Below are 21,915 nucleotides of genomic sequence, written 5' to 3'. Positions count from 1 at the left end.
CTTCGAGCCAGCATCGCCATTCAATGTGATCATGACTGATCATCCCCAATTCAGTACCCCGTTCCTGCCTTCTTCTCATATCCCGACTCCGCTATCTTTAAGAGCCCTATCTAGCTCACCTACCGCAGCACCACAGTGCTGCCCTTGATCTACTCTGAAGGACCACTTTGCCAAGTGTCTCACTCTGTCCACAGTCCACGGCTCTGTCTAAAAAGCACAAGCCTTCAAGAAAGTAAACCGAGAGCCCGCAAACCTCCAGAAGCTGCTTCTTCCCCAAGGCTTTCATCCTGATGGTGGCCATTCTCTCGGCCAGGACGGTCAGTGTGGATTGCATGGCCAGCTGGTCAGCGGTGTCGGCGTCCACCGTGTCCGACACCAGCTCTTCGGCAAAGCAGACCTGCAGCTCGTTAATCTCGTCCTGAAGCGTCACGATCTCCTCCATCAGTCCCTGGGACACAAACATGACAAACACCCGTTGAGACGCGAGTCCATGGAAACCCTCGGGACGCCGAGCTCAACATTGAGCTGTGCCAGTGTTTCAGAGAGCAGAGACCATCAGTGATTTAGAGATGAGCCTCTTTGAGGGCAGTCCACTGATCAAACTAATCAGGGGCATTTACATTTAAAAAAAAAAATCAAAATAAACTATATTCAAATTTAATAAACAGAACGGTGCAAAAATTCTCCTGATATTCTCAGAGGCTCCGCATACATTCATCAGTGTTGTATTTGGTAGCGTTCACAGAAATGAATGAATGGATGAATGAATGAATGAATGAATGAATGAATGAATGAATGAATGAATACGTTTATTGGCCAATTATGTACACATACAAGGAATTTGTCTTGGTGCTCCGCTCGCAAGTAACACGACATACAGTAAACAATTAAGAATAAAACATAAAACTTTAAGAATAAAACATTATAGTTTAAACTTGTGAATTAATTAAAATACCAGAGCAAAAGGAGGCTAGACTTTTGGTTATTGAGTAGAGTTACTGCGCGTGGAAAAAATATCATTATACCCGGCACCCTTGCCACTCATGTGCCACTTTGCCACCCCAACTTAGGGTGAGATCCCCTCTGCCTGGGGGGCGTCTCCACCACACCCTGCCCCCCAGCGTCCAGCAGCGGAAGGACGCTAGATTAAACACGGACATGCATACCTGGTGTGCAGCCATCTGGAGGTCGTGACTCTCGCCCGCAAGGAGCGACTCGCCGAGCTTCCCCTCGATCAGCTCCATCTTGGTCGACACCGACTGCACGGAGTCCTGATACTTCTGCTGCCGTTCCAGCGCCTCGTAAAGGGTGCGCTGCTTTTCGCTGATCTGCCAACAGGGAGAGAGGTTCACTTACGCACTGCGTGGCCAGGTAACGTGTTCACAGCATTCACTCCAGAACCCATTGACCAGAAACACCTTCCCCGGAACGGTGGGCCAGTGGGAAAAGCTATGTAATGGAATAATTCCCTAATGGAGGATAGGTGTTCCTCACAAGGCAACACCCTTGAGAAGTGGCACACGTACTTGCTTCTTACTTACACACACACATAACACACACACACAAGCTTTCACCAAAAATAACTTTGAAACGCGTTAAATATATTGCAGACAGATACCTTCGGCAAGAATGCACACCTCGGACTAAACCTAACATGAATGAATGAATAAGTTTATTGGCCAAGTATGTACACATACAAGGAATTTGCCTTGGTGCTCCACTCACAAGTAACAACACGACATACAGTAACAATTAAGAATGACACATAAAACATTAATAATAAAACATTACAGTTTAAACATGTGAATTAAACATGTTTAATGTTTAATTCACATTTAATTACATGTTTAAACATACCAGAGCAAAATGAGGCGACATACTTTTGGTTATTGAGTAGAGCTACCACTCGTGGATAAAAGCTGTTTTTATGTCTGGCTGTGGCTGCTTTAACATTCACCAAAGATTGGCTTAAATTCCACTCCCAAAGCGTTGATGGTGCCCCAGTGTTTGAGTTGAATCTTTCATTCAAGCTGCAGGCTGGAAAGGAAATCCTGCAGCAATGTGTTCATTTAAAAGACACATCTTTCATCTGCTTCTGTTTCCACGTGACAATGTCGCTAAAGTAACAAGTCATCGCAGAAAATAACAACTTTATCGCAGATAATGATGCCAATGTCTCCAACTCAGTCCTCAACGTGAATTTGCGCAGTCTGCATCAATGTGCTAGTGTTCATTTAATTCTATTTGTGGATAGGTTTGTACGCAATGGCGTAGAGTTTAGTGGAAATGTGTCGGGCAATTTCATTTTTATCCAGAGGGTGGTGGATGCTTGAAACACATAGAAACATAGAAATTAGGTGCAGGAGTAGGCCATTCGGCCCTTCGAGCCTGCACCGCCATTCAATATGATCATGGCTGATCATCCAACTCAGTATCCCGTACCTGCCTTCTCTCCTGATCCCTTTAGCCACAAGGGCCACATCCAACTCCCTCTTAAATATAGCCAATGAACTGGCCTCAACTACCCTCTGTGGCAGAGAGTTCCAGAGATTCACCACTCTCTGTGTGAAAAAAGTCCTATACCTAATGTTTCTCAACACACACCTGGCTTGGTGGTGGCATTTAAGAGGCGTATAGATAGGCACGTTAAGTGCAGGGAAGAGAGGGATACGGGTCATGTACAGGCAGATGAGATCAGTTTAACTTGGTACCATGTTTGGCACAAAACATTGTCGGCAGAAGGGCTGTACTGTTCTACGTTCTTCTTTTCTGTCTTCTATTCCTTGTGACGGCTGGGGAGAGCCTGTTTCAGTGTTGTCCTTTATAGGGAAGGGAACCTTCTATTTTTACTGTACGAACACATTTGTGGAGGACAAGGATAGGTGGATGTTTCAGGTCAGGACCCTCCTTCAAATTAATTGCAGTAGGTGAGAGAAACAAAGTGATAGTCACAATGAACTGCAGATGCTGGTTTACAAACAAACACAAAATGCTAGGTAACTCTGCAGGTTAGGCAGCATCTTTTTTCCAGCTTTCTTCCCCCCCTACTCCAATAAGTCAAAACACATTAAAAGCCCTCCAGAGATGCTGCCTGACCCACTGAGTTACTCCAACACTTTGTGTTTATGTGTTGTACTGTAGTTCCTAGCGTCTGGCATCTGTAGAGGTCCACTCATACATCCAGCAAGCCTTAGATCGCAGTAAACAGGCAGGAGAATGGGGTTGAGAGGGACAGACAGATCAGCCATGATTGAATGTCAGAGTAGAAGATGGGCCGAATGCTCCTAACACTGCTCCTATACCTAATGAACATAATTTAAAGAGGGCACCACAGCAACAGCAGCTTTTCAGGAGGGAATGGATGGACAACAAATGTCCATCTTGCCTGCCATGGAGAGGACTTCGCCAAGAAGCGTGCCTTTGTCTCCGTTACAGGCCGTGATGGTCAGCTCCCACTCTTGGCCAGGGAATGAGCAGGGACAAGTACTCGGATGGAGAAAGGAAGCACAAAACAAAACATTGCCCAAACTTACCACATTCTTCAGCGTTTCCCAGGATCGCTGAAGGTCATCGAGCTTGGACGAGGCCTGGTCTCCCAACGAAGACTCGGAGGGTTCCTGTGGAGATGCAGCACCATTCATGATCTCCACATCAGAGGCTGCTGTCTGCAACTCTTCTGCAGACAATGTTGTGTGATAAGCACTATCCTACAAACATAAACACTCGCAGATTGGGACTCGCAACTACTGAGGTCAGGGACAAAGGATGATAAACCACAAAACAAGGCACAAAGTGCTGGAGAAACTCAGCGGGTCAAGGCACCTCTCTGGAGAACATGGATAGGTGACGTTTTAAACCACACCTTCACATACCTCCGTTTTAGAACTGTTAAGGCTCTACAGACAGCCCCCGTATAATAACTTTTATGACACAGCATCATAAGCGAGTCTCAATTTTCCCCATTCTCCTCTTCCTCTGTAGATCTTCCCAGCACCCATTGCCCAATTCTTTACCCATTACCCATTCCTTGCATCAACCTCCTAACTGCAATCTTTGTTCCCATGAAGATGCAGTTACCAGCACAGCTCTGTGTCTCATTTAGGATTGGTGGGGTAACTTTTGTACAACAGCCCTGTCCAAACTTCAGCTCAGGATTGTGTCCGTTAAAATCTGAAGCTTTTGGTGGGACTCATATACAGCAGTCATGAACTACTATCTACCTCATGGGAGACCTTCGGACTACCTTTGATCCAACTTTATCTTGCACTAAACATAATCCCCTTTATCATGCATCTGACCATTGCGAATTGCTCCATTCTAATCGTATATTGTCTTTCCGCTGACTAGTTAGTGCACAACAGAAGCGTTTCACTGTACATCAGTACATGTGACAATAAACTAAACACATGTTCTTAACACTTCATGCTCAGTGTTTGCACAAGCATCTGTAATTTCAAATTGCATATTTTGTTTTGGATGTTTTGACTGGGAGGTTTAGTGCCTGCTCCTGCTTCTATTTTCCTGCACATTCAGCGACTGGAAGGACCTGCATTCCAGCAGGGCATCTGTTGGCATTTCACCGCACCCTTCATTTGCAGAACAGTGTGGAGGAATAGATGGAAGGTGCCACAAATGCTTCTGCCACATCGTGGGCTTCTGCTTAGCTCTAGCAGTCTTTCCTTTGAAGATGCTGGAGTAACTCAGCGAGTCAGGCAGCATCTCTGGAGAGACAGAATAGGTGATGTTTTGGGTCAAGACCCTACTTCAAGCCCAGTGAGACTCTACAGACTGCCCCTATATAATTGTATGATACAGCATCATAAACGTGTCTCAATTTTTCCCATTCCCCCCTTCGTCAGCACCCAAGTAGACCTTCCCAGCACCCGTTGGCCAACACCCCTTGCCTTGCATCAACCCCGTAACTGCAATCTTTGTTCCCACAAAGGTGCAGTTACTAACAGCCCTGTGTGTCAATTAGAGGGTAGTTTTTACTCAACTCCCTTTTCCAAAACTTCAGCTCAGGGATATGTGTGCTTAAATCTGCAATCTATAGAACACAGAATGGTGCCACACAGAACAACGCCTTTAGCCCACAGTGTCCGTGCCGAACATTACGCCAAGTTAAACTAATCTCCTCTGTCTGCATGTAATCCATATTCTTCCATTCCCTGCATATCCATGTGCCCATCTGAAAGCCTCTTCAGGGCCCTCGTCAGTGCGTTCCAGACACCCACCATTCTCTGTGTAAAAAAAAACTTGCCCCACGCATCTCCTACAAACTTTGCCCTCTCACCTTAAAGCTATGCCCTCTTGCCTTTGACATTTACACCCTGGGAAAACGGTTCAGATTGTTTACCAAATTTATGTCTCTCATAACGCATATACTTCTGTCACATCTTCCCTCATCCTCCAATGCTCTAGAGAAAAGCAATCAAAGGGGCATGTTGGTCAGCCTGGGCAAGTTGGGCCGAAGGGCCTGTTGTCACGCTGTATGAATTTATAGCAGTCCTATTTTCTCCTTTGGTGGCTCAGTGTGTTTGCGGGCTGAAGGTGAAGCATCTTGGAGCACTCCCCAATGCTAAATGCTTCCACACAGAGCGTACGTTATGGTCAGGGTGGCAACTGGGAAGGAAGAAAACGTCTCTCTTTAAACCACGGTTTCCTGCAGGCCCACTGCGGCACTCAAAGTGTGGATGCCAAGTGTGATGCCAGGCATTGGTCCGTAGTTGGCACTTCAACTCATGTTTAGTGTGCAGTAACTCTTGAAACGCAGTGAGTGAGATGACCCCACTGGATAAATTCCTGATGCGCCTCAGAAACGACGTCAACCGACTGTCAAAACACCTCTCAACACTGACTTTCCAACCCTATATTTTAAGAGTGAGGCCATGTTTGAGTGAATGATGGACTGAGAGGGGTGCATGTTCTTAACAGACCCAAATAGAAATAATTAAAAATCAGGTTAATATTTAAAACTCCTTTACAGAACATAGAAAAGGAGATGTATTCAGCTGGATGATAGAGTGGAATAGTTAATGCAGTAGAGGGGTCGCCTTTAGTCAGCAGTTGAGTAACAGACAAGAGAGATGGATTTCAATGGAAAATGTTGGCGGAAGGCTAATGTGCTGGAGAGATGGATGGGCTCAACGGGGATGTTAAAGAATTGGAGGGAGAAGCTTCAAAGGGGCAGCAGAGCATTGGGGAAGCAGTGGTCACGGTGGCTCAGCGGTAGAGTTGCTGCCTTACCGCGAATGCAGCGTCAGAGACCCGGGATCGATCCAGACTACGGGTGCTGTCTGTACGGAGTTTGTACGTTCTCCCCTTGACCTGCGTGGGTTTTCTCCGAGCTCTTCGGTTTCCTCCCACAATCCAAAGACGTACAGGTTTATAGGTTAATTGACTTGTCCCAAGTAGGTGTTAATGTGCGGGGGTCGCTGGTCGGCGCGGACCCGGTGGGCCGAAGGGCCTGTTTCCGCGCTGTATCTCTAAACTAAACTTGACAGACCAATATTTGGGCAGTCGTGAGGGGCATGAGGGTCAGAGAAATAGAGCAAAAAGTGAATGAGCAAAAGCCTTTAATGGCAAAACAAGGAGACTTGAAGCACATGTCACAGTGTGTGAAACATGGGGGAGAAGAATAGGCTTATAAGATGCATTAGAGAACTGTAAGGTTTGCATGAATGGTCATTGTTCTTGTATTTGTGGAGAACTCTCTTTATTCAAGGTATATGGTTTTCACAGGCTGAGCCAGCATTTAATAGTCCACCCTCTAATTGTCCTATAGAAGGTGGAGGCGAGCTGCTTTCTTGAACCCCTGCAGCCTTGAGGTGTGGATACAGTGGGGAGAGAACCCCAGTATTTTTACCGTGACTGGGAAGAAATGGTAATATCTTTCCAAGTCAGGATGGTGTGTGGTTTGGAAGGCAACTTCAAGAGTCAAGAGTGTGTTATTGTCCTATGTCCCAGATAGGACAATGAAATTCTTGCTTGCTGCAGCACAACAGAATATGTATACGGGAGAAAAAAAAGGTTCAGTGTGTGTATATACACATGCACACATACTCAATAAATAAACAAATATGGTGCAATAATAATAATAGTCTGTTGTAGTTCAGAGGTTATTTGTTGCCGTGTTTAATAGCCTGATGGCTGTAGGGAAGAAGCTGTTCCTGAACATGGACGTTACAGTGGCGCTCCCATGCTTTTGTTGCCCTCATCCTTCAAGTTGGTGGAGGTCGTGGGTGCAGAAGGTGCTGTTACAGGAGTGTCAGTGAGTTGATGCAGCGCATCTTGTGGATGGTACAAACTGCTGCTGCCGTGTATGGGTGGTGGTGGAGTGAGTGAATGGTGGTGGATGGAGGGGGGGGGGTGCTATCAAGGAGGCTGCTATGTCCTTTATGGTGTTGAGCCCCATGAACGTTGTTGAAGTTGCACTCAACCAGGCAAGTGGAGACTACTCCATCACACTCCTGGATTTGATCTTTGTAGATGGGGAGTCTTTGGCAAGTTTCTCGCACCAAAATTCCTAGCTTCCAACCTGCTCTTGCAGCTACACTGTGTACGTGGCTTCTCTAGTTTAGTTTTTCATCAATTGTAAACCCCTCCGGATATTGATAGTGGGGGATTCAGCTATGCCAACACCATTGAATGTCAGGGGTACCAGCTGGATTTCCTCTTGCTGGATGTCATCGTTGCATGGCACTTTGTGTGGCGTGATGGTTATTTGACACCTATCAGCCCGAGCCTAGGTATTGTCCAGGTTGTGCTGTATTCTCCACACCAGACCATACACTTGAAAAAAGATCTTTGATGAAGCAGCTGAAGATGGTTGGGCCTCAGAGACCATCTTGAGCAAGTCCAACAGAGACCTCCTGTGAATGTTTTGAAGTGCAGCATTGAGACTCCAGTTGGATGCGTTACTAACCACCTCCTTTGGAGGAGATTGTGGTTCACAGGACTAACAGGCACCATCAGAAACGACAGGACTTCACTTCCTCAAGGGCTTGGGTGACATGGTGGTGCAGCAGTCGAGTTGCTGCCTCACAGCACCAGAGACTTGGGTTCCATCCTGACTTTGGGCGCTGTCTGAATGGAGTTTGTACGTTCTCCCCATAACCTGCGTGGGTTTTCTCCGGGTGCATCTGTTGCCTCCCACACTCCAAGGACGTACGGGTTTGTCGGCTAATTGGCTTCCATGAAACTCTAAAGTGTCCCCTAGTGTGTGTAGGATAGTGTTAGTGTACGGGGTGATCGCTGATGGCGGGCCAAAGGACCCGTTTCCGCAATGTGTCTCTTAACTAAACAGAACCAGAGTAATGGGGACATCCATGCACTGATCAAGCATGCCGTCAGCGCTAAACAGAACCAGAGTAATGGGGACATCCATGCACTGATGATCAAGCATGCCGTCAGCGTGAAGGGTCAAGCAGAAGGTAGTACCTGGTTAACAGACACATCAGCATTAGCCACAGGTGAGGGAGAGCGACAGGCTGTCGGGGAGGAAAGCTCGCTGTTCGTCCCCTCTTCCCCAGACTCCTCCGTGACAGGTGAGAGGAGGGTGTGACAACGCCCAGCTGTCATCTGATACAAGCCCGGCAGAAGCAATACCATTCAATCAGAGAGAGAGGGGGTGGGGGGGGAAGAAAGAGAGAGGTGAGAGAGAGAAGGGAGTAACGTAAATAAAAATCACACAGTAAAGCACAAACCATTGATAACATTTACAATCTGCCTTCAGCAACATGAAGCAGATACGAATTGTTTTAAAAATCTCTGGCGATAACAACACAGATTGGAGATACAAGGAACTGCAGATGCTGGGATCCTGGAGCAAAATACCTGCTGGATGAACTCAGTAGGCCAGGCAGCATCTGCGGAGAGAAATGGATCTATTCTCTCCAGGGATGCTGTCTGCCCATTTGAGTTCCTCCAGCACTTTGGTGTTTAATACAAAAAAAAAGATTAGCATCAGTTCACGCCCACTCCACCCGGGGCAGCAGAATAAAATCAGCCTGGAACGTTATAGTGTGTAGGAAGGAAGTGAAGGCTCAGGTCAGGCAGCGTCGCTGGAGAGAAGGAATAGGCGACGTTTCGGAGTAGGAAGGAACTGTAGATGCTGGTTTACACCGAAGAAAAGACACAAAAAGCTGGAGTGACTCAGCGGGTCAGGCAGCATCTCTAGGGAGATGGAATAGGTGACCTATCGGGTCGTGACTCTTCTTCAGACTGAGAGACAGGGGAGAGGGAAACTGGAGGTGGGAAAAGGTTGAGAACAAATCAGAGCCGGCACGGATGACCGCGGAAAGGTGGAGCCCACAATGGTCCATTGTTGGCTGTGGAAGAGTTAACTTTTATACGGTTTCCAACAAAGCGCCTTATAAGAAAACATGTGCAAGAAAGAACTGCAGTTGCTGGTTTAAATGCTGGAGTAACTCAGCGGATGAGACAGCATCTATGGAGAGAAGGAATGGGACCCTTCTTCAGTCTGAAACGTCGCCCATTGCTTCTCTCCAGAGAGATGCTGCCTCACCCGCTGAGTTACTCCAGCATTTTGTGTCTGCCTTTATAAGAAAACATTGCAATAACAGAGGGGACGGAATCGCAGCCCTGGGTAGCGGGGAGATCCGGCAGTTTGCTACAAGCGGGAACGCGGGTAGACAATGACATTTGAACATTGCAGCCGGGCCGGGCTGGGGTGGGATCGAGTGGTGGCGAGAGCGGGTTGGCTTACCATGACCACGGAAGGGTGGGCCGAGTGTGCGTGCAGCGGCTCCCCGTCCAGCTCCTCCAGCCCCTCCACCTCGGTCACAGTCAGCAACATGGTGGTGTGTTTCGCCTTCATTGTCAACATCTTGCACTTGGTGTTGAGCGCCGCGATTTGCTCCTGGTAGCCCTTGATCTTCTGTGCGAAGTCCTGGCCGTGGATTAAAAACAGGGGACAACTCAGCAATGCTGTCTCATCTGCCGCCGGGACAACTCAATCCTCGCTGCACCCTCCCCACTCTGTCTCTCTCGCTCTCTCTTTCTATCTCTCTCTCTTCTCCATTTTCTCTCTCTCTCTCTTTTCCCCTCTCTATTTATTTCTCTCTCTATCTATTTCTATGTCTCCCTATTCCCCTATCCCCTCTATTTGTCCCTCTCTCTCACTCTTTCCCCCTCTATCTATCTCCCTCTCCCGCTCCCCCTATTTCTCTTTCCCTCTCTCTCCTACAATGAATGAGGTCGTCTCTCTGTCTGAAACCAAGCGTCAACAGACAGGCCCCGCCTGCAGGATATTCAACACAGAGAGAGCGAGAGAGAGGGGAGGGGGTGGCGAGCAGAACATGAGCTGATAACACACAACCTCTGCAGGCACTGTCTGCACAAACAGGAAACGGTTCCACTGGTCTCACCATCAACTCACTGTTAACACATAAAAAAGAGAGGAGGAGGAGGGGAAGGTTTAGCAAGAGGCGATTTGTGAAGGTGCGTTGCTCACTGGAAGACAGGCGGTCACAGCTGGAAAAACAGCGGTCACAAGGCGCGGAGGCTTTATTTGGAAGATATATGCAACCAGTGACGGCCCAATATCGAGGCGTGGATGGCCCGGCGCTACTCAATCGCCCTGCGCCTCTCTTATTTCCTCTTTGTGTGTGTGTCTCTCTCCTCTTTTTTCTCTCCCTCTCTCCTCTTTTTTTCTCTCCCTCTCTCTGTCGCTTCCTCTCTGCCTCGGTTTGCTGGTGTAGGTTTTACACGCAGTTGCAGGTGGAAATCAGCAGAGGCTGAGAGGGCACAGGGTTCCGGCCCCCAGTTCCCTGCCTGGCCGGTTCTCGAGTCGCTGCCGTGGGTCCAGAGCCGGCGGAATCATCATGAGTTGGGGGAAAGGCACAGTGAGCCGAGCAGGCGTTGGGGTGGGAGTGGAATGAAATCCCGCAGATTTCACAGAGAGAGAGAGGTGCTCACTCCAGGTGTGATCCCCACATTTGCATCTACTCGAACTGGAGACACAAGGGACTGCAGGTGCTAAAATTCCAACAAAACACAAAGTGTTGGAGGAACTCAGCGGGTCAGGCAGCATCTATACAGGGGAATGGACAGACCCGAAACGTCGTCTGTCTATTCTTCCCCACAGATGCTGCCTGAGCCGCTGAGTTCCTCCAGCACTTAGTGTCTTGCACCGTTATTCCAGCATCTGCAGTTTCCTTTTACTGCCGGGAGAATCTCATTGTGTCAGCTAGCAGCTGTGGATAGGAATGGGCAAAATGGTCTGAAGAAGGGTCCCAGAACGAACCGTCTCCACTTCCCTCCGCAGATGCAGCCTGACCTGCTGTTCCACAAGCTTTTAAGGTGAGGGGGGAAAGATTTAAAAGGAACCCGAGTAATAACTTTATCACACAGAGCGTGGTGGGTGTGTGGAATGAGCTGCCGGAGGAGGTAGTTGAGGCGGGTAGTATTCGCAACATTAAAAAAACGTTTGGACAGGTACATGGATGAGACGGGTTTGCCCACACCGACCAAACATGTCCCACCTACACTGGTCCAACTTGCCTTTGCATTGGCCCATATCCCTCTAAACCTGTCCTATCCAGATATCTGAAGAAGGGTCTCGACCTGGAACGTCACCCATTCCTTCTCTCCAGAGATGCTGCCTCTCCCGCTGAGTTACTCCAGCATTTTGTGTCTACCAGCCTAAATACCTTCTTAAATGTTGCGATAGTCCCTGCCTCAACCACCTCTTCTGGCAGCTCATTCCATACACCCACCACCCTTTGTGTGAAATTTGCGGTTTAGAGGGATATGGGACAAACGCAGGCAGGAGTGACGAGTGTTAATGGGACATGTTAGTCGGTGTAGGCAAGTTGGGCAGAAAATTTCAATATTCAATCTTTTATTTCAGATTTTCAGCATCTGTAAGGTTTATGTTTTGCTTGGATGACAGAAATAAAACATATTGACAAGTAAACACCAAATAACCTACAGTAAGAAGGTATAAATTATGGATTACAAAGATAAAATTAAAACATATATTTCATTCAATATTCTCCAAATAAATAAAATCTCTGGTAATGCAATTCCACGTTTGCATTACAATTTCAGCATCAAAGATGCTTTAGCAATATCCAAATCTGTGCATTAAATGACTGTGGAATAAACAACTCCTCTGGTAGGTATTTGCAGCAAATGTACCTGGCATTGATGTGATTGTATCTATGTACAGTATGTATGTGTATATCTGCTGTGTTTAGATATCTGCTGTGTTTAAGTACATGTAACAACCTAGTGGAATTCATTGCCACAGAAGGCTGTGGAGGCCAAGTCAATAGATATTTTAAAAGCTGACATTGATATAGTTTGATTAGTACGAGTGTCAGCGACTATGGGGTTGCGAGAGAAAGATAGATCAGCCTAGTGGCGGAATCGACTGGATGGGCCGAATGGCTTAATTCTGCTCCTAAAGCGTATTACCTTATATAAACCTGAACCTCCATAATCCAGAATGCGAATGTCAGCAAAAGTGGGACTTTGTCTACCACACAGAACTCTGACCATTGCGTGACTTTGAGCACTAATCTATGGTTAGTGGGAGTCCAAGGTAACGACAGGGGATTTAGAGCCTTGGTTATCAAGGCAAACAACAACCTATCTCTTCAACTAGTCACACGGAAGCACAGTTACTGAGGCATGGATGTTAAAATAACAAAGCAATTGTCAATTTCGGCAACAGAGAAATGTAACTATTAGACCAAGATGGGAAAAAACAATTTTAAAGGCTCCACCAGCATTTGAACAAGGCTCCAACATACAAATTAACTTAATAATAATAATAATAATACACTTTATTGTCATTGTAAATACATACAACAAAATTTCAGGCGCACTGCCCGAACAGAGCTCCAACGTATCAGATAAATAATAACGAATAACAAAAACAGCAAGAAATCAAGCACAGTTAATTTGTGCAGGAAGGAACTGCAGATGCTGGTTTAAACCGACGATAGACTCAAAAAGCTGGAGTAACTCAGCGGGACATGCAGCATCTATGGAGAGAAGGAATGGGTAATGTTTCAGGTCGAGAGTGGCTGAGGACCCGAAACGTCACCCATCCTTTCTCTCCAAAGATGCTGCGTGTGTGCCTGTCCCACTGAGTTACTCCAGCTTTGTGTCTGTCTACAGTTAATTTGTAGTCGCTAAGATTCAATCAGCAATTCATTTAGAATGAACTTGCATTGACCTTTTCTTAATTGTTAGGTGTGTAAAAGTAGCAGAACCGTATGTGGCTTTGTGTACTTTAATGGTAAATCGCTCAGTACCTGGAGCTGTCCACAAAATCAGACACACATCTCTTGCTTTTTACCTTTCCCTGGGCACATCCCAACAGGTGAAATGTCTTAAAAATGAAATATTAACTATTCCTCTTTCCACTGGTGTGCCTAGCCTGTAACTTCATTGGAGATCTTTTAACTATCTTTAATTGGACTTTATCTTGCACTTAATGTTGTGCCCTTAATCCATTTCTGCACCGCGGGTGGCTTGATTACAATCATGTATATAGACTTTTCTTTACTGGATCGCAGGCGAAAAAAAGCTTTCCACTGTATCTCGGTACTCATGACAGTAATAAGCCTAATTAATACTAAAGACTGCTTGCATCAAAGGCAGGCCTGAAGATTAATCATAGTTATTTTTTATACTATGAGGGGGGGGGGGCCTCATTGAAATTTACTGAATAGTGAAAGGCTTGGATAGAGTGGATGCAGCGAGGATTCTTCCACTAGTGAAATAATCTAGGTCATAGCCTCAGAATTAAAGGACATTCCTTTAAGAAGGAGATGAGGAGGAATTTCTTGGAATTTCAATGGAATTCTTTGCCAGGCTGTGGAGGCCAAGTCAATGGATATTTTTATGACAGTGATAGATTCTTGATTAGTATGGGTGTCAGAGGTTATGGGAAAAAGGCAGTAGAATGGGGTTATGAGGTAGAGATAGATCAGCCATGATTGAATGGTGGAGTAGACTTGATGGGCCGAATGGCCTAAATTCTGCTCCTATCACTTTTGACCTCTACTTTAGTATGGCTTGATTGTGCACATGTATAGTGTGGTCTGATTTAATTGGGCAGCATGCAAACAAAAACCTTTCACTCTGCCTTGCTACACGTGACAATAATACAGTCAGCCTTTCAAACAGGCAGCTCTGACAAGACAGACTAAATGACAGTCTCCATCCAGTGCTGTAATTATTATTAAAATTAATTGTTGTAATAATTATATAATTTTAATAAAATACAATTTATTTGGACATTAGGTTAACATTTATGAGATCTGTCATGCATAGGTTGGCTGCTAATTTCTATTAAAAAAAATATGACACAAGGACTGCAAATGCCGAAATCATGAGGAAACAGAAAGTGCTGGAGTAACTCAGCAGATCAGGCAGCATCTGTGGAGAGACTGTATAGGGAATGTTTCGGATCGGGACCCTTCTTCACTCAATGGGTAGGTGACATTTCAGGTCCTTCACCAATCTTAAGTATCTGAACCAGAAGTGTGCCTATCCACCACCTCTACAGATGCTGTCTCACCTGATGAAGCACTTTGTGGTTTGTTTTAGAAAACGTGGCTATGTTTCAAAGATTTTAATTGGGCAGGAAGCACCTTGGAATAGCTACAGCACTGGGTATACAACAATCTGAGTTTAGTTTAGATATGTGGAAACAGGCCCTTTGGCCCACTGAGTCTGTGCAGACCAGCAATCCCTGCCCACTAACACTCTCATACACTCACTGGGGACCATTTTTCCAAGCCAATTAGCTAATAAACCTGTTTAAGAAGGAGGGTCTGAAGAAGGGTTTCTGCCCGAAACGTTGCCTATTTTCTTTGCTCCATAGATGCTGCTGCACCCGCTGAGATTCTCCAGCATTTTTGTGTAGCTTGTGTGTCTTTGCAGTGTGGGCAGAAACCAGAGCTCCCGGAGAAAATCCACATAGGTCACGTGGAGAATGTACAAACTCTTGTACAGAGAGCACCCACAGTCAGGATCGAACCAGGATCTCTGGCACTAAGACAGCAACTCTGGTGCTGCACCCACAGTTCCGCCCTAATTAGTCGCTGCCTAATTTGATGCCTTTGGGAGCTATAAACCTCTTGCAAGCGGCTGAACTGTCCTTGTGTTGAGATCTGTGTTGAATTGCGCGCGGGATTTGTTTGTGCATTACCTTGTGCCTGGAGATCTGGGCCTGCAGCTGCTGGATGTTGCTAGTGGACACGGGCCTCTCCTGGATCTCCCGGTGCGCCCTTTCAATCAGCTGCTGGAGGTGCCTCATCTCCTGCTCATACTGTTCATACTGAATCACTGCCTCCTGCAGCACAAAGTGAAATGCAAAATGATTGCTTACTATTAGACAAACTTTCCCCAGTTTATGCAGGAAGGAACTGCAAAGCTTCGGTTTACATCACAGATAGACACAAAATGCTGGAGTAAATCAGCGGGCCAGATAGCATCTCTGGAGAAAAGGAATAAACTTTCCCCATTTTAGTTTTTTTTAGAGATACAGGGTGGAAACGGGCCCCTCCCTCAGCCCACCGTGGGTGCCAACCAACGATCACCCCGTACACTAGTTATATCCTGCACACTAGAGACAATTTACAGGAGCCAATTAACCTACAAACCTGGACGCCTTTGCAATGTGGGAGGAAACAGGAGCACCCGGAGAAAACCCACTTGGTCACAGGGAGAACGTACAAACTCCCTACAGACAGCATCCAAAGTCAGGATCGAACCCGGCTCTCGGGCAGCAGCTCTACCGCTGCGCCACAGTTACAAACATAATGGGCCCATCTGAAAATAATTTTGTGGGCATCAATGATTATGGTGACACAAGGAACAGCAGCTGCTGGAATCTTGTGTTGGAGTAACTCAGTGGGTCAGGCAGCATCCGTGGAGGACATGGATAGGCGACGTTTCAGGTCGGGACCTTTCTTCAGATTGATTGTACTCGGGAAGAGAAAAGCGGCAAAGAGGTAGGGTGGATAGAGGCGGGGAGGGGGCTATTGGCACAACTAAAGGCTGGAAGGCTAGAAATTAAAAAGGGACTAATGACTGTCCGATGGGGAGAGAAGAGGAATGAAATGTAAAGCCAGAGGGAGGGGTTTGGGTGGAAGAGGACAGGGAAAGGGGGGAGGGGAGTGGGAGAAATGTATGTGCACCAGGGTAGAAGGGACACAGGAATGGAATAGGGGAACTGGAAAGTTGGAGAATCCAATGTTCATACGGTTGGGTTAGAGGCTGCTCGTGGAATATGAGGTGCTGTTCCTCCAATTTGCGTGTGGCCTCACTCTGGTAATGGAGGAGTCCCAGGACAGAAAAGCCAGTGTGGGAATGAGGTAGGAGTTAACATGTTTGGCAACCAACACATGGTTATGTTTCTGCTTCACTTGCAACTGAACCCGAGTAAGATTCACCACAAGAGCAGCATTTATTGAACTGATCTTTCATGTCTCCTCCCCTTTGCCTCGTGACTGCCGAGGAACCTGGGCAGATGATCTTTTTGTTCTCTGGATGATGGAACTCATTGGCTGGCCAGGTGCTGTTGAAGGAGCCATGGTGAGGGGATGCAGCGTGCCCATTGTGCCAAAATGGGGAGAGGGGTCGGGCATCTTGTTCAATGATATGGGAGGTAAACTAACAAGTGTCACCAGGTTGCATGGCCCACCCAACTCCTGCAGTCCCAATCGTCCACCCACCCTGACTGGCTCGCAACAGAGAACAATGCAGCACTGCAGACTCTGACTGCGCCTGATGCAAGCCCACCTGCAGGATGTTGCACTGCTGGATGGCGGTGTGCTGCAGACGACTGGCTTCCTGCTGCAGCCTCAGCGCCGTCTGGCAGATGGGCAGGTTGGTGACGATTTCTTCCGGGATGCGCAGGGCGGCCTGGAGTTTCTGCACGACCTGTACCTTCTGCTTGAAGCCCTCCATGTCAGCCAGCAACCTCTAGGCAGAGGAAAAAAAGAAAGCACACCGTCACTCCAGAAAGATGCACCGCACCTGAACCATATGCTGGACGCAGATCTGAAAGTAATTCCATAATCAGGCCTCAAAATTCCTGTAAGGGAAGTGTGTAATGGGAGATGGGATTGGACAAAAATTTAGGATGAAGCCTGATTTCCATTGGGATCCTAACCCACTCACCTTCATATTAAAGGGCCTGCCATCTATCAGAAGTGTTACTTTGGACAGGATTGGGAACAGACAGGCTTCTCGATTACTTACTTTAAACCTCAAAAAAAGAAAAACAATGGAACTCGTGAACTGGTAAGAATCTCAGTACGTCATGTGGGGGAAAAGTAATCACCAACAGTATGGATCTACATTGCCATCCTACATTCAGGTTGCCAAGTCACGGTGGCTCACCTTGCTATGAATAGATCCGCATCGTGGGCAATCAATGGCGGCCTCCATGTTAGGACTAAAGGGCCTGTCCCACGAGTCCCACGAGCAACGCGACTCCATGCGGCAAGCACAACCTAAGCGACTCCATGCGGCACGTGCGACCTAACGTGGTCGCTTGAGCCATACGGCCTCGCGGGGCCGGTCTCACTTCGATCACTGGAGCCGTATGGATTTGTGCGGAGCTGGACCCGACATCGGGCTCCGGGCTGGGCTCTGAAAAACTGACCGTGTTTACAAAATTCCGCGCGGCAACAGCCTGCCGGCCCGCAGCCGCCTCGACGCCGTATGTCACGCGTGAACTTCCCGCGGACTTCACTCGAACTTCATGTCACTCACTCGACCCCTGCGCGGCCCCTGCTTCTGGTTAGGTCACGCTTGCCGCATGCAGGTGCATGCTGGTGGGACTGGCCCTTTAGGTCGTGCTTGTCGCATGGAGTCGCATGCTCGGGTAGACAGGCCCTTAACACTCCAACACACACACACTGATGGGGTGAATCACAAGGAATACGGGGACTTGTTTTTGTTTACATGGTGGTAAACAATGTGGTGCAGTTACGTACATCACGGGTTAGTGCCAAAGGAGCTGGTCACATACCCACTCCTACCTAGCTTTGTTAATGGATGTTTTGTCTCTGCAGATCTGTGAAAGCCACATCTAAAGACTTGTCCACATACAGGCCTTGATGACACAGTGGAAGGCATGAGAACAGTCAACCTTGCCTCAGCTAATAACAATTTTGTCAGGCATCATAACATGATGTGTTCATGACCCAAGAGGGAGACTTTTCACCTTGTTTCTTTGAATGGTGGTATTGCTAAGTAAGATCAGTCATGTAGCGAGATGATGAGGGATTAAAGGGTAATTGTCCTTGGAGGAAACCAAAACATGCAAGATGGTAAAAATCTGAAATAGAAAGAGAAAGCAACGGAAGCACTGGGTCAGGCAGCATCCGCAGAGAGAAAAGCAAAGCAAATGCTTCAGGTCAATAACCCTTCCTCAAATCTTCGGCCTGAAGAGTTGACTTTGTTTCTCATTCTGCACACGCTACCAGACCTGCTGGCAGCTTGCAAAACATTCATGATGTTATATGGCGTTTGGGTTGAGTAGATTGCTTTCATCGACAATCGTATGGGGAATTGTAAGGAACATAGATTTAAGATACTTAGCTCAAAATGCAAGAAATATTTTTTTTCGGCAGCAGTGGCTACCTTGAAATGATGGTGGAAGCAGATTCACTAACAGGAAGTTGACTTAATCCTGAAGGAAGGACGATTTGCAAGTCTGCAGTGTAAGGGCAAGGTGACGTAACCAGCTGGTTCACTCTTTCAAAGAGCCACTGCAAGCACAAGTTCTAAATGACCAACTTCTGTGCAGTACTGTACATTATCTGGTACCTGTCTTTGGAAGAGTTGCTCCTTTAGGCAGAGACGAGCGAGCTCAGGAGAGGTCAGTGTAACTTGGGCCTGCTTCACCATGGCTTGCAGGCTCTTCACTTCGGTCTCAAACTGCTCCATATCCTGTGTGAGGAGCACAAAGCTGGTCAATGAAGTCAACTCATTAATGAGGTACCTGCGGCACTTGGTCACTGCCGCTCAGCCTGCCGTGATGGGTTTTCACAGCAATCCCTCCCAACACTTTCAATAGAGAACAAAAGCCGAGGTTCAGTGAAAACCTTTAGTTGCGTGCTAACCAGTCAGTTGAAAAACAATGCGTGATTACAATCAAGTCATCCACAGTGTATAGATACATGAAAAAAGGAATAATGTGAATAACATTTAGTGCAAGATAATGTCCAGTAAAGTCTGATCAAAGATAGTCTGTGGGTCTCCAATGAGGTAGATAGTTGCTCGGGGCTGTTCTCTAGTTGTTGGTAGGATGGTTCAGTTGCCCGATAACACCTGGGAAGAAATTGTCCATGAATCTGGATGTGTGCGTTTTCACACTTCTATCCCACTTTCCTGATGGGAAAGGGGAGAAGAGGGAGTGGCTGGGGTGCGACTCGTCCTTGATTATGCTGCTGGCCTTGCCGAGGCATTGTGAGGTGTAAATAGAGTCAATGGAAGGAAGGCTGATATGTGTGATGATCTGGGATGCGTCCACAATTCTCTTCTGGCTTGCTTCTGTTAATCTTAGAATGCTCTTCCAGTTCACAGAAATCAATCAGTCTCAGTCAGCCTCCCCAGGAAATTTATGTGATACAATGTTTCTCCATCATTGACTCATTTGTATTGTAATCTTTGGAATTTTCCTCGCTCAATCTCTTTGGTTCCCCCATCTCCTCTCAGACATTTGTTCATCTACGTAGGTGGCTCAATGTCATAGTTTGGCTAAAGCTCCTGTGAAGTGCCTTGAAAAGTTTTATGATCTTACAAGTGCAATATAATTCAACAAATCGATAATTAACCAGGAAAGCAAATAAATAATATTGTTTCTGGTATTTATCACTGTCAGTCACTCAATTCTCCTTCTGCCCAAAAAACTCAGAAAGATCAGCAACAGCAGATGCTTGAGATCTGATTAAGATGTTTCCCAACCTTCCTTCCTCCCCTTCACAGTCAAAGAGCACAGAAACAGGCCCTTCGGCCCAGCTTGCTCACAACGACCCACATGACCCATCTTTAAATACATCATTACATCAATCCAGATTGTGATCTTGTATCTCCATTGTGGATTTTTTTGTATTTTGCTGGTATTACTTTGTAAGACAAACCTGAAACTGAACAATGAACATTGTGTAGTCATAAGGTAATATCTTACAATAGTCATAACCTTAAAGAAGTTAATCCACTTCACTAAAGAGATTATTACCACTACTGAAAGAGACCCTATGATGATTGCCAGGGAAAAAATATGAACCCTCTGCTGGATTTTGGATTTCCAAAGTGCTGCATATTAGCAGACAGAGCTCAATTTGTAGATAGTCATTGGAAAAGTAGACACCAGTCTTTAAAATGGATCTCCAGCTTAAATTTCAGTGATGGAAATCCGCCATACTGTTCTCAATGAAGTCTAATGTTTCCCCGCTGACAAATAAAGTCATTGTGCAACACAAAATGCAATGAAATACAAAAAAAGTATCTCCCATTCAAAATCTTTGTAAACCAAGAATAATAATCACACCCCTCGATCTCCAAGTAATTCAGGATAAAGAAAGGCAGACATGACACATTTTTTCTGAGTGTAGCAGGCAGTTTCATAATATTCACAAAGGTGATTTATTTTCCCACGGACAGATTGCCAAAAACATGAAATGTTTCAGAATATAATTTCACTTGTATATAAAAAAACAAATAAAATAAAACTGTTCTTGGGTTTCTTACTGGATTAGGGACAATCATATTTATGCACTCCTCACTTCCCTGTTTTTGACTCCACACAAGTGTAAACACCCTTTCCTCCTCTTCTTTCTTGACAATTTTCATAATCTCTATCATGCCACATCTCAGTCTCTTCTCTTCATAGGCCATAGGAGCAGAATTAGGCCATTCAATCCTTTAAAGCCTACTCCCCCTTTCCCACTCAACACTCTCCTGCCTTCTCCCCACAACCCGACATCCGTACTAATCAAGAATCTGTCAATTTCGGCCTTTAAAATATCCATTTACTTTGCCTCCACAACCTTCTGTTGCAATGAATTCCACAGATTCCACAGATTCAACACCCTTCGAATAAATAAATTCCCCCTTTTAAAAAACATATAACCATATAACAATTACAGCACGGAAACAGGCCATCTCGGCCCTTCTTTTAATCATCCTTTTATTCTGAGGCCATGGCCTCTGGTCTCAGATTCTCCCACTCTAGCGCTTCTGATAATCCGCACACTTGCTCAGTCCCTTACACCAAACCACTTCAAATTGCACACAGAGCTGCGGTGTCACATTTTACTTTATTGTACCACGGTTTTTGACGAGTTATGTACAGAGGAAAGTCCTGCAATGGGCAGTACGTAATGTGGGGCTATCACACTGGCTGCCCATCACACTCCTCACATACATTATCTCCTCTCTGTGAAACGATGCTGAATAGAGGCCAAGGCCATAGAGGTCAAGTTTTCATTAGCATGCTCCGTTTGGTCGGGTGAGAATTGTAACTGGAAAAAGACTCGGGGGATGGGGTTTCCCAAAAAGGCAGTCACCAATGGATCCAACAAGTAACTCAGAGGAAAGTTCTTTATTCAAAAAGCATTGAGAATGTAGTAACAAGTACCAAAAGTAGCGGTTGAATCAAACAACATCATTGTATTCAGGAAGAAGCTGCTAAGTACGTGAGGAACTGTGTAGACGACTGTGTGAACTGTGTAGTTAATTAAGGCTCATGGAACATCTAAACCCTGATTGACTAAGGATCCTGCTTCACATTGAAGATTATACCTTTCAGTCATAAATTCACTATGGTGTGCCACAATAATAAAACTAGATTTTTTCCCTGGTAGGAACCTAATTTAACATCCTTTCATGAAGATGCGAATCTCAACTCTTCCTTTG

At 46.1% G+C, this 21,915-nt stretch overlaps 1 protein-coding gene across 1 annotated transcript in view; it reads right to left on the bottom strand.

Moving 5' to 3' along the window:
• The window catches only part of syne1b (spectrin repeat containing, nuclear envelope 1b), a 386,581-nt gene that overhangs the window by 147,034 nt on the left and 217,632 nt on the right, over positions 1 to 21,915 (bottom strand). The window contains 8 exon segments of the mRNA XM_055638842.1: positions 154 to 448; positions 1,167 to 1,328; positions 3,534 to 3,707; positions 8,440 to 8,580; positions 9,728 to 9,910; positions 15,191 to 15,334; positions 16,786 to 16,968; positions 18,823 to 18,945. Of these exon segments, the coding sequence (XP_055494817.1) occupies positions 154 to 448; positions 1,167 to 1,328; positions 3,534 to 3,707; positions 8,440 to 8,580; positions 9,728 to 9,910; positions 15,191 to 15,334; positions 16,786 to 16,968; positions 18,823 to 18,945 (1,405 nt within the window).

Source organism: Leucoraja erinacea, chromosome 8, assembly GCF_028641065.1.
Source record: "Leucoraja erinacea ecotype New England chromosome 8, Leri_hhj_1, whole genome shotgun sequence".
NCBI classification, from domain to species: domain Eukaryota; kingdom Metazoa; phylum Chordata; class Chondrichthyes; order Rajiformes; family Rajidae; genus Leucoraja; species Leucoraja erinaceus.
Note: the sequence above shows the minus strand (reverse complement) of the source record. Positions and strands in the feature narration are given on the sequence as shown.